We start from the raw sequence: 13431 nt of genomic DNA on the forward strand, positions 1-13431 counted from the left end.
TTGGGGCATTTCCATCGCTAGAGTAACCACAAATATAGTTGAAAAGTTTAATGCAATTATGCAATAGGAGGACACAGCTTGTTATCTTCAGTTTAAGCCAAGTTAGAAAGGTTTATTCATATCTATGGGCAGCCGTGAACCCTGCCCTCCAGAGACTATTTACAAAGGTAAACCAATTCACTACGAAAATACAGTCTGCACAAAATTATCCATCGTCACTGAAAGGATGTGAACTAACATCAACATCCCTTCATAGGCCAAGGAACCTTGTCATGTTCAGCCTGTTACACTGGGCAGCTTCATCTCTCAGCTGTCTGACTCAAAACACACACTATTCCAAGCTCTGTCCAGGAACAGAACATCAGATATACTGAGGAAATATTTAATCACATGCTCAGAGAGAGCCTCCTTGAAGAAATGCAACATCCCCACAACCACAAACTCCTGGAAATCTCCAGCTCACATCCACACAGTGGAGAAATATTCAGAATGGTGCTGGGAACTTTGACACAGAAGATTTATGTCACCATATAGTCTATCCACCTGCCCGCCCCATTGGATGAAGAGTCGTCTTCCCACATTAGACCACAAGACAAAGGAGCAGAATTAGGCCATTTGGCCCATCGAGTCTGCTCCACCATTTCATCATCGCTGAGCCAATTTTCCTCTCAGCCCCAATCTCCTGTCTTCTCCCTGTATCCCTTCATGCCCTGACCAATCAAGAATCTATAAACTTCTGCCTTAAATATACATAAAGACTTGGCCTCCACAGCTGTCTGTGGCAAAGAATTCCACAGATTCACAACTCTCGGGCTTAAGAAATTCCTCCTTATCTTTGTTAATGCCTCTGAAATCTCTCCAGCTACTTTCTTCAGAACCCAAGGGTACATTCCATCAGGTCCAGATTTATCCACCCTCAGACCATTCAGCTTCCTGAGCAACTTCTCAGTTGTAATTTTCACTGCACAAACTTCACTTCCCTGACACTCTTGAATGTCCAGTATACTGCAGATGTCTTCCACTGTGAAGAGTGATGCAGAATACCCATTCAGTTCCTCTGCCATCTCTGCTTCTCATTACAATATCCCCAATGTCATTTTCTATTGGTCCTATATCCTCCCGGGGGGGGGGGGAGCGGCCACTCCGGTGATGAATATCTGTTATCTGTCAAGTAGAGGACCGTGCACAATCCTGATTTGATGGAGACAGGCATGAGAGCACAGCGGAACATCTGAAAAACTTCTGAAATGCCTGCTTTGCTGCCACTGCTACTGTGTGATAACTGAATCTCCGGAGCTGAAGGCCCCGAAATCCTCGGCTTTGCGCGTTTCAGCGGTCGGGGAGAGGTCGAAGGCGCTCGGGAGGTTGTATCGGAGAGGCTGGTCGGAAGCTTGGAGTTTTCGGACGGACGGACTCATTGTCGGCTGTGGTCAGCTGCTTCCAAGGCACCGGCAAGTTGACGGTGCCTGGAGGTTTATGGCAGGGAGTTTCTCCCTTCTGTCGCCTGCTATCGGGGACTTGGGAGTCGATCGACTCGGGACTTTGAGACTTTTTTTTTTTTTTTTTACTGTGCCTATGGTCTGTTCTTTATCAAATTATGGTATTGCTTTGCACTGCTGTAACTATGTTATAATTATGCGGTTCTGTCAGTGTTAATCTTTGGTCTGTCTTGTTTTCTGTGATATCACTCCGGAGAAACATTGTATCATTTCTTAATGCATGTATGCATTTCTAAATGACAATAAAAGAGGACTGAGTGTTCTCATAATCTAATCTAATCTCCCCTCAACTCTTTTTTACCCTTTATATACTTAAAAAAGCTTTTAGTATCTTCTTTGATATTAGACACCAGCTTCCCTTTATAATTCATGTTTTCCTTCCTAATGACCTTCTTATTGCAAGTTTTTAAAAGCTTCCCAATCCTCTATCTTCCCACTAGCTTTGGCTTCCTTGTATGCCCCCTCTTTTGCTTTTAGTTTAGCTCGGACTTCACTTGTCAGCCATGATAGTGTCCTTCTTTCATTCGATAATTTCTTCTTATTTGGAATATATCTATCTTGCACTTCCCTCATTTTTTGCAGAGATTCCAGCCACTGCTTTAACCTTCAGGGAACCCTGCACAAGGACTCCCAAGACCCTTTGCAGCTCAGGTTTTTGTATTTCGTCTCCACTTAGAAAATAGTCAACTCTCTCATTTCTTCCACCAAAGCATGTGACCATACAATTCCCGATGTATTCCATCTGCCATTTCTTTGCCCATTCTCCTGATCGGTCCAAGCCTTTCTGTAGCCTCTCTACTTCTTCAAAACTATCTTCCCCTCCACCTATCTTCATATTGTGTGCAAACTTTGCAACAAAGCCATCAATTCCATCATCCAAATCATTGACATATAAAAAGAATCAGTCCCAACGCAGATCCCTGTGCAACACCACTAGTCACTGGCAGCCAAAAAGAAAATGTTCCTTTGCCTCCTGCCAATTAGCCACTCCTTTATCCATGCTGGAATTTTTCCTGTAATACCATGGGTTCGGAGCTTGTTAATCAGCCTCATGTGCTGCACCTTGTCAAAGGCCTTCTGAAAATCCAAGTACACATCAATCAATACTCCTTTGTCTATCCTGCTTGTTACTTTTTCCAAAGAATTCCAACAGATTTGTCAGGCAAGATTTTCCCTTGAGGAAACCATGCTAACTACGGCCTATAGGTTTCATCATGACACTTATAGGGGTGTATTATAAACCACCTAATGGGGACCGAGAACTGGAAGAGCAAATTTGTAAGGAGATAGCAGATATCTGTAGTAAGCACAAGGTTGTGATTGTGGGAGATTTTAATTTTCCAAACATTGACTGGGAAGCCCATACTGTAAAAGGGCTGGATGGTTTGGAGTTTGTCAAATGTGTGCAGGATAGTTTTTTGCAGCAATACATGGAGGTACCAACCAGAGAAGGGGCAGTGTTGGATCTCCTGTTAGAGAATGAGATAGGGCAAGTGATGGAGGTGTGTGTTGGGGAGCACTTTGGGTCCAGTGGTCACAATACCATTAGTTTCAATATAATTATGGAGAAGGATAGGACTGGACCCAGGGTTGAGATTTTTGATTGGAGAAAGGCTAACTTTGAGGAGATGCGAAAGGGTTTAGAAGGAGTGGATTGGGACAATTTGTTTTATGGGAAGAATGTAATAGAGAAATGGAGGTCATTTAAAGGTGAAACTTTGAGGGTACAGTATCTTTATGTTCCTGTTAGGATGAAAGGAAAGGTTAAAAGTTTGAGAGAGCCATAGTTTTCAAGGGATATTGGAAACTTGGTTTGGATAAAGAGAGAGATCTACAATAAACATAGGCAGCTTGGAGTAAATTAGGTGCTTGAGGAATATAAAGAATGTATAAAGAATCTTAAGAAAGAAATTAGAATAGCTAAAAGAAGCTAAATGAAGAAAGACTGGATGAACTGGGCTTGTACTCGTTGGAATTTAGAAGATTGAGGGGGGATCTGATTGAAACGTATAAGATCCTAAAGGGATTGGACAGGCTAGATGCAGGAAGATTGTTCCCGATGTTGGGGAAGTCCAGAACGAGGGGTCACAGTTTGAGGATAGAGGGGAAGCCTTTTAGGACCGAGATTAGGAAAAACTTCTTCACACAGAGAGTGGTGAATCTGTGGAATTCTCTGCCACAGGAAACAGTTGAGGCCAGTTCATTGGCTATATTTAAGAGGGAGTTAGATATGGCCTTTGTGGCTACGGGGATCAGGGGGTATGGAGGGAAGGCTGGGGCGGTGTTCTGAGTTGGATGATCAGCCATGATCATAATAAATGGCGGTGCAGGCTCGAAGGGCCGAATGGCCTACTCCTGCACCTATTTTCTATGTTTCTATGTTTAAGATATGAGGCTGCTTTGGCAAGTAAGGTGCAAGTAAATCCAGAGGGTTTCTAAGTTATATTAATAGCAAAAGGACAGTGAGGGATAAAATTGGTCCCTTAGAGAATCAGAGTGGATGGCCATGTGCGGAGCCAAAAGAAATGGGGGAGATTTTGAACAATTTCTTTTCTTTGGTATTCACTAAGGAGGATATTGAATTGTGTAAGGTAAGGGAAACAAGAAGGGTAGTTATGGAAAGTATGACGATTAAAGAAGAGGAAGTACTGGCGCTTTTAAGGAATATAAAAGTGGATAAGTCTCCGGGTCCTGACAGGATATTCCCTAGGACCTTGAAGGAAGTTAGTGTGGAAATAGCAGGGGCTCTGACAGAAATATTTCAAATGTCATTAGAAATGGGAATGGTGCTGGAGGATTGGCGTATTGCTCATGTTGTTCCATTGTTTAAATAGGGTTCTAAGAGTAAACCTAGCAATTATCAGCCTGTGAGTTTGACGTCAGTGGTGGGTAAATTGATGGAAAGTATACTTACAGATGGTATATTATCTGGATAGACAGGGTCTGATTAGGAACAGTCAACATGGATTTGTGCGTGGAAGGTCATGTTTGACAAATTTATTGAATTTTTTGATGAGGTTACTAGGAAAGTTGACAAGGGTAAAGCGGTGGATGTTGTCTATATGGACTTCAGTAAGGCCTTTGACAAGGTTCCACACAGAAGGTTAGTTAGGAAGGTTCAATCGTTAAGTATTAATATCGAAGTAGTAAAATGGATTCAGCAGTCACTAGATGGGAGATGCCAGAGAGTAGTGGTGGATAACTGTGTGCCAGATTGGAGGAGGGTGTGTAGCAGTGTGCCTCAGGGATCTGTACTGGGTCCAATGTTGTTTGTCATATATATTAATGATCTGGATGATGGGGTGGTAAATTGGATTAGTAAGTATGCAGATGATACTAAGATAGGTGGAGTTGTGGATAATGAAGTAGGTTTTCAAAGCTTGCAGATAGATTTAGGCCAGTTCGAAGAGTGGGCTGAAAGATGGTAGATAGAGTTTAATGCTGACAAATGTGAGGTGCTACATTTTGGTTGGACTAATCAAAATAGGACATACATGGTAAATGGTAGGGCTTTGAAGAATGCAGAAGAACAGAGGGATCTAGGAATAATGGTGCATAGTTCCCTGAAGGTGGAATCTCATGTGGATAGGGTGGTGAAGAAAGCTTTTGGTATGCTGGCCTTTATAAATCAGAGAATTGAGTATAGGAGTTGGGATGTAATGTTGAAATTGTACAAGGCATTGGTGAGGCCAAGTTTGGAGTATTGTGTACAGTTTTGGTCACCGAATTATAGGAAAGATGTCAACAAAATAGAGGGAGTACAGAGAAGGTTTACTAGAATGTTACCTGGGTTTCATCTCCTAAGTTACAGAGAAAGGTTGAGGGGGGACTTGATAGAGGTATTTAAAATTTATGAGGGGGATAGATAGAGTTGACGTGGATAGGCTTTTTCCATTGAGAGTAGGGGAGATTCAAACAAGAGGACATGAGTTGAGAGTTAAAGGGTAAAAGTTTAGGGGTAACATGAGGGGGAACTTCTTTACTCAGAGAGTGGTAGTTGTGCGGAACAAGCTTCCAGCAGAAGTGGTTGAGGCAGGTTCGATGTTGTCATTTAAAGTTAAATTGGTTAGCTATATGGACAGGAAAGGAATGGAGGGTTATGGATGAGTGCAGGTCGCTGGGACTAGGTGAGAGTAAGAGTTTGGCACGGACTAGAAGGGCCGAGATGGCCTGTTCCTGTGCTGTAATTGTTATATGGTTATATATGTTCCTCCAAGTACCCTGAGATCTTATCCTTAGTGATCAACTTCAACATCTTCCCAACCAGAGGTCAAACTGGCCTATAGGTTTGTTTCTTCTGTCTCCCCTTCTTCTTGAAGAGCACGGTCACAGTCTTCCGAAGCCATTCAGAATCTAGTGATTCTTGAAAGATCATTACAAATGTCTCCACAATCTCTTCAGCCACCTCTTTCAGAATTCTGGGTGTATACTGACTGGTCCAGGTGACTATCTACCTTCAGGCCTTTCAGTTTCCCAAGAACCTTCTCTCTAGTTATGGTAACTTCATACACTTCATGACCCCGACACCTACAATTTTCATCATACTGTTAGTGCCTTCCACAGTGAAGACTGATGCAAAAATACTTACTCAGTTCATCTGCTGTTTTGTCGTCTCCCATTATTACCTAAGCACTCTAGAAATTCCCCCTCCTGTAATCCAGCACCAACTTGATTTTCCCAATCTACCTGCACATTGAAGTCCCCCATGACTATTGTAACATTCATTTTCTATCTCCCATTGTAATTTGTAACCATATTCTTACTACTGTTTGCGGTCTGTATACAACTCCCATCAGGGTTCTTTTACCTTGCAGTTCCTTAGCTCTATCCACAATGACTCAACAGCTTCCAACCCTGTCACCGCTTTCTAGTGATTTGATTTTTACCAACAGAGCAACGTCACTCCCCTGCCTTCCTACCCACACTTTCCATACAATGTGTATCCTTGGGCATTATCTTTCAGTGATGCCTATAACATCTTACCTGCCAATCTGCAACTGTGCTACAAGTTCATCTACCTTATTCTGTGTACTGTGCACATTCAAATACAATACCGTCGATTGTCCAGAAGCTCACAAAACCAGTGGAAGCAATTTACTCATCATTCCACGATCCCCCAAGTAGAAGTGATGACTGTAATCATCCTACCACGCTCACATGGAAAGGTCCCAGGGATTTACCATTTGTCAGGTACAGTGCGATCAGCAGACTCCACGCCAAGTGCTTTGTCCACCGCGTACCTCCAGGGCTGCAGAAAGCTGAGCCACGTTTCCAAAACCTGTGGGGCAGCAAACTTAGTGAGGGAACATGTAGATGCATTCATCACCAAACAGCCCCACTGACCTCCTGGAAAGGCAAGTGTTGCAGATGGAAATAACAAATCAGGACTTGAAATGAACTGACCCTGTTTTCCCCCAGAGAATCCCCGTTCTATATATAAAAAGACTCAAGCCCAATGCCCAGCCATTCAGCCTTCCTAGTGTCTGCACTGACTCCCAGCTTTGTGGTTAGATCACAGGTCTCTTAAAAAAAACCTACTCAAAAGTACCAGAGCAAGTGCAGAACAAGGAGGCCTCATGTGGGTCATCTGGCAGAGTGTTGGTGTCTACTCAGGAACTAAACAATGCAACTACACTATAATGTACCTCTTTTTGTCAAGGTTTCACAGATAGTGGATTCTGAGTTAATTGGGCTATCAGTTCATCAGGGCGACAATTCAAAGAACAAAAACAAATCGACAAAAGCAGCCCAGATTGCCTTTGTTTAATTGGGACGCTGCTGCTTAATTAGGACAGCAGACTGGTGCCTAACAGGTTCTAACTTGTGTGGCCATTAGATCCTACACCATGCTTACAGCGAACAGTTTAAATAGCATCAGTTGTATGTTTTTGTTCAAAAGCAGTGATTTTTGTCACAAAGTTGGTGAGAAATAACCAGCAAGACAATTTAGAATTGTTTTGATCAGTGATTTCAAGCTTGGAGATACTAGAAATGGCTAGGAGTGAAAAGGAAACAATTTCACAAGTTAAGATAATGAGAGGCATTGATCGTGTGGATAGTCAGAGGCTTTTTCTCCAGGGCTGAAGTCGCTAGCATGAGAGGGCACAGTTTTAAGGTGCTTGAAAGTGGGTACAGAGGAGATGTCAGGGTAAGTTTTTTAAAAAAAAAAGAGTGTGGTGAGTGTGTGGAATGGGCTGCCAGTGATGGAGATGGATATGATAGGGTCTTTCAAGAGACTCCTGGATAGGTACACGGAGCTTAGAAAAATAGAGGGCTATGGGTAACCCTAGGTAATTTCTAAGGTAAGGACATGTTCAGCATAGCTTTGTGGGCTGAAGGGCCTGTATTGGGCTGTAGGTTTTCTATGTTTCTAAGAACTACAAAGAATTTGAAGGAATCAACAATCATTTTGAACGTTATGATGAAAATGACCACTTGGAGGATGCAATCGTTGAAAGCATTGTATGAAGACAGTGAATTATCTGCACTGATTTTGTTCATTTACAGACAATCAAACGAAGGTGGCAAGTGTGTTGGTACCGGACGACAGTGAAACCTGTGTGGAAGAGCTTTTAAAGTGAAAAGGCCATTGCACTCTCTCGACCAAAGTAGTCCGGCTCCAGTGGTACGAGTAGTCATCTCGAATTGGGGTTTCCTTGGTTGCAGCTGATAACCAAGACTGCTTCTGTGGCTTGTCGTGACCTTCGTTCTCCATGAAGTGTTTCAGAACTGCTTGTCATGGATCTCACTGTCCATTTCATCTGCCCAGTCCGTCAGAGCTGATTTCACACGCTATGTCAGGCATGTCCTTATTTCACCAGGTATGATGCTTACCAGCTGGTTTAGTCCGCCAGCTGAAGTGGTGTACCAGGGTGTGGCTACCATTGCACGCAGCTACCTGGAGCCATGGGTGAGAGGCAAGTGTCCAACTGGGACTAAAGGTGAGTGAGCTGCCTCGAGGGGATACACCAGAAGTGCTACACCTCCCTGGACACACTGCACATGGCAGCCTACCCTGGATGAACTCCTTTATCAGTAACTACCGGCACCTAATTCAGTTGTATAGCTCTGTAGCAGCATTGGCAGTGTTCTAATTTGTTTGATGTTCCATTTAAATACATAATTTGTTATTCAGTTAAACTGTAGCTTGTCCTTTTTATACCTTAACTATTTCCATGAGACTTCAGCGGAGCCAAGCAGCCACTTAATTGGGTGAAAATGTACTGGTCTCAGTGCTCCAATTAACCAGAATCCACTGTCATGTTCTGCAAGATGGTACACGTTTTATCCCAGGGTTAAGTGGAGGCAGAAATATTTCTGGGAAAATGCAACAAATTTGTTTTTGCAACATGGTGAACAGGGAGCAAAGACTTTGGAAAATGATGAGCATCCCAGCTGGGGATCTCTTCTGCAAAGTGCATTAGTGGAAACTGAGGGGAGAGAGGCACTGGGAAAATCTGTTCACACTGACTAGGTTAGGTAAATGCTAGCTTCACCTATTACATAGGTAGATCCGTAAGCAGGATGGCCAGGCTTCCCCCAGTACCAACATTACAACAAGGGGACTGTAATTGGAGGCACTGGTTCACTTGTTTGAAATGTTACCCAGTGAAGAAAGATTTGTTTCCCTTGGCCAAAGACTCATTGTTGAACATTGTATTATTTAGGAAATTGCTTCACTCCAAGAAATTCCCCAATATGGAGGGCTCTGTATGCTCTATCACTGAGTGTATTTAAGAAGGGATATGGGGATGGGACAGCGGAGTGGAGGTCAGAAAGACTGATGAAAACCACGCTGAACAGAAGCAGAGTGGATGAGCCCAATGGCACTGTTGCTATTCATGTACTCATACTCCCATCAGCAAGGCAACCAGGGAAGAATTCCATAGTCTTGGGTGACTCCCAATAGGTCCCAATGAGGTAGCTAGACCACATCCCAACTCCAGACGGAAGCTTTAAGTGAGGTTGACAGGCCATAAGATTAGGACTGGATTTAGACACAGTAGAAGTTTGAAGCAACAGGTGTCCTAGATACAATGCAAAACTTAGTGTACTTCATTTTCCCATCGAGTGCAACAAACTCCTACAAACTGCACGAGTGTGAAAATTACTGACAGTATTAGAACTTTGAGAATAACCTATTAACACCCATGCCAGTTTCTTTAACTTAAGAGTTCACGTTAGCTTTACTGGAATGCTGGAAGGGTAGAACGTACAGCTCTGAAGGAGGCATCCAGTGGCCAATGGGTGAAGCACTGTTGCAGAAACACGTAGAGATTCTGCTGAAAGAAGCACGAAATTGCGGCTCTGTAAAACAATAACAACCAGGACACGTCAGTTTGCACAGTACTGCAGCAAGGAGTACCGAGAAGGCCACCCGGCTTTACTCTCTCTATTCTATTCACTTGCTGTGCTCTGTATTCATAGATTACTACAGCACACAAACAGGTATTCTGCCTAGTCCCATTGATCTACACCTGGACCACAGCCTTCCAAACATCTCCCAATGTATCTATTCAAACTTACCTTAACTGTTGAAATTAAACCCACGTCCACCACTTGCCCTGGCAGCTCATTCCAGACCTGCACCACTGTCTGAGTGAAGAAGTTCTCCCTCAGATCCCACCCTTAAACACTTTACCATTAACCCTCAAGACCTCCTGTTCTACTCCCACCCAACCTCAACAGAAAAAAAGCTGCTTGGATTTTACTCTATATGGCCCAAACACAACTCATCCTTCCCCGTGCAATCTGAGTGAAGACAGGCGGGACAGCCGTGATCCATCTCCAGCATCACCTGTGGCACCTTTGTGCTCCTGTGACCACGTGGGTTTCTTCCCAGTGCTCCCATCACCTCCCACTTCCAAGGATGTGCTGGATTGAGGTTAACTGGCTACTGTAAAGTTTGCCCTGGTGAAGGAGTAGGTAGCAGACTAATCAGGGCGTTTATAGGACAACAGGAAACTGTATGGTTGGCGAAGTCTGGAGTCAAACACCATTAAGGAAAATCAAAAAGAAGAATACAAGTCGTAGAAGATACAAGAATAGAGAGTACAGGCCCTTCGGCCCACTCCAAAGTCAATCTAACACTTGCCTCCTACATAGCTCTCCATTTTCTGTCATCCATGTACCTATCTAAGACTTTCATAAATGTCCCTGATGTATCTGCCTCTTGCGCCGCCCCGACAGGCATTCCATACACTGCCAGTGAGCATGACACCTGGAGAGAATGGTATTCACAATTGCTGCTCCATAAAACCCTCAAAATAGCATGCACCAACCTCTTGAAGTCCTCCAGTGGGCTGCCAGGGTGGGAATGAGCAGAGGGTGAAGCCTGCTCCTGTTTGATGCTACTAGAAAACCAGTGGAGATGTTTGATCAGCAACCGCACCATCAGCACGTGCTCCTCTGATGGAGTAAACGGTTCCTAATGAAGACAGGACAGCGTGTTAAAGAGTGATCACAATAACACGAACAATATGATGAGGATAGGCCACCATTCAGATATGGGATGATCTACCACTGTCACATCTCATCACTATCCCCATTAACTCAGATTTGCAGAAACTCCTCCATCTACTTCAAATGAACTCAGTGACTGAGTCTCCTTGCCTATCAGAGAGAGCTCCAGAGGTTCACTGCCCTCCCTGTGAACAAACCTCTCCTGATGCCAGTCCCTTAATCCCAGACCGTGACCCCTGGATCTAGCAGCTTTAACCAAGGAAAGCATCAGCCCTCCATCCACCCACAGGAACTCTGTGACAATACCATGTTTTACCTAAAGTGTACAGAATGTAGGCCTACTTTGTCCAATCTCACCTTATGTACCAAGCTTAAAGAAGTAGCCTGGTAAATCCACATTACAATCTGTCAGATACAGCAGAAACCAAAACAGTGAGACTGGTCTCACTAAAGCTCTACATAACTGCAATGAGGTTTTCACTCCTGCACTTAATACCTCTTATACTAAAGGTCACGGTACCATTTGTTCCTGTTCAGAGTCTTGTGTACCACAACCTTTGGCCAACCTGTCACAAATTTAACAAGCAATACTCTGCTTTCTTTCCCAAACAAGAGAAAATCTGCAGATGCTGGAAATCTGAGCAACACACACTAAATGCTGGAGGAACTCAGCAGGCCAGGCAGTGTCCATGGAAAACAGCAGTCAACATTTTGGGCCGAGACTCTTCATTGGGACTGGAAAAGAAGGGTGAAGGTGGGGCAGGGGAGAAAGAAAATGAAGCTGGGAGGGGGAGGGTGAAAGTGAAGAGCTGGGAAGTTGCTTGGTGAAAGAGATACAGGGTTGGAGAAGGGGGAATCTGATAGGGAAGGACAGAAGGCTATGGAAGAAAGAAAAGGGGAAGGAGCACCAGGCGCAGGTGATGGGCAGTTAAGGAGATAAGGCGAGAGGGAAATGGGAAATAGTGAAGGAGAAGGTGAGGGAGGGACATTGCCAGAAGTTTGAGAAATCGATGTTCACGTGTCATCAGGTTGAAGGAAAGGTGAGTGTGGCCTTATCGCAATACCTCCACCTCCTCCCCCACTACCGCTCAGGGCCCTAAACAGTCCTTCCAGGCAAGGCGACACTTCACCTGCTAGTCTGCTGGGGTCATACTCTGTATCCGGTGTGGCCTCCTGTGTATTTGGTGAGACCCGATGAGGACCGGGAGACCACTTCACTGAGCACCTCAGCTCTGTGCGCCAGAAAAAGCAGGATCTCCCAGCGGCCACCCATTTTAGCTCCACTTCCCATTCCTGTTCCGACATGCCTCCTCTACTGTTGTGATGAGGCTACACTTGTGTTGGAGGAACAACACCTTATATTCCATCTGGGAAGCCTCCAATCTGACGGCATGAACATCAATTTGTTGAACTTGCAGTGACGGCCCGTCCTTCACCACACTCCATTCTCCCTCTCCTTATTCCCTTGTCTGCACATCGCCTCCCTCTGGTGCTCCTCCCCCTTTTCCTTCCATGCCCATCTGTCCTCCCCCTTCCCCAGCCTTGTACCCCATCCAGCTCTTCACTTCACCCCCTTTTCACCTGCTGTGTCTTCCTCCCCTTCCACCATCTTCTTACTCTGACTTTTCTTTTCTCTCCAGTCCTGATCCAGGGTCTGGGCCTGAAATGACGACTGTTTTCTCTTTTCCATAGATGCTGCCTGGCTGCTGAATTCCTCCAGCATTTTGTGTGTGTTACTCTGCTTGCTTTGTTCTGTGCGCTATCCTGATTTGCAGCCAAACAGGACCACCCTTCGTTGTAATGAATGTTACCTGGCACAGGACGGATGCAGTCATTACCCTTCTGCAGTAAAGCCACAAAAAAAAACATTCTCACAAATGTCAATTCACCTCTGAAATAATTGAAAATAAAACAAAAATCACAAGACATGAAACATGAAAACAGGAAGCCCGGGATGAGTCTTGGATGGACAATGAATAAAATCACATTGGCATTGACTCTGAGCAGAATGTCGCGTCCCCACTAAATGCAGAGGAGTTTAGAGATTGCCGATGGAACTACCGCAGACAGCTTTTTCCCTTTCAGAGCTCCAGAAGATGAACCATGTTTTGTACACAACTAGGCAAACATAGATTTCATCCTCAGGGACTGAGGGGGAACAAACAGGAGCAGCTAAATTAAAAATACAGGATTTTCAAATTTTCCAGGTTATTCCTCGATACAGCCTGTGATCAGAACCTTCCAAGACAGATACCGGGCTGAAACACACACTTGTTACAGCAGAATGCCAAACACCACAGAGCCACATGGTAAACAGGTTAACCCAATACACAGGCAATTTAAAGCCCAAACATTATCAAAGATTGATGTGAAACAGTGGTTGGTAAATCTCAAAATCTTACTGCCGAATAGATGGAAACAAAGGAATCCTTGGGGCTGACTGAGATGTGTCAACTGCTGCTCCCTATAC

General features: G+C 44.2%; 1 protein-coding gene across 2 annotated transcripts in view; it reads right to left on the reverse strand.

Annotated features, from left to right (window-relative positions):
* Window positions 1-13431, reverse strand: part of smpd4 (sphingomyelin phosphodiesterase 4) — an 84511-nt gene that overhangs the window by 25253 nt on the left and 45827 nt on the right. For both annotated transcript variants that reach the window (XM_072243587.1, XM_072243586.1), the window contains 3 exons: window positions 10781-10926; window positions 9716-9806; window positions 6680-6777 (listed from right to left, as the gene is read on the reverse strand). In XM_072243587.1, the coding sequence (XP_072099688.1) occupies window positions 6680-6777; window positions 9716-9806; window positions 10781-10926 (335 nt within the window). The remainder of the gene's footprint in view (window positions 1-6679; window positions 6778-9715; window positions 9807-10780; window positions 10927-13431) is intronic.

This window comes from Mobula birostris, chromosome 25 (assembly GCF_030028105.1).
Source record: "Mobula birostris isolate sMobBir1 chromosome 25, sMobBir1.hap1, whole genome shotgun sequence".
NCBI classification, from domain to species: domain Eukaryota; kingdom Metazoa; phylum Chordata; class Chondrichthyes; order Myliobatiformes; family Myliobatidae; genus Mobula; species Mobula birostris.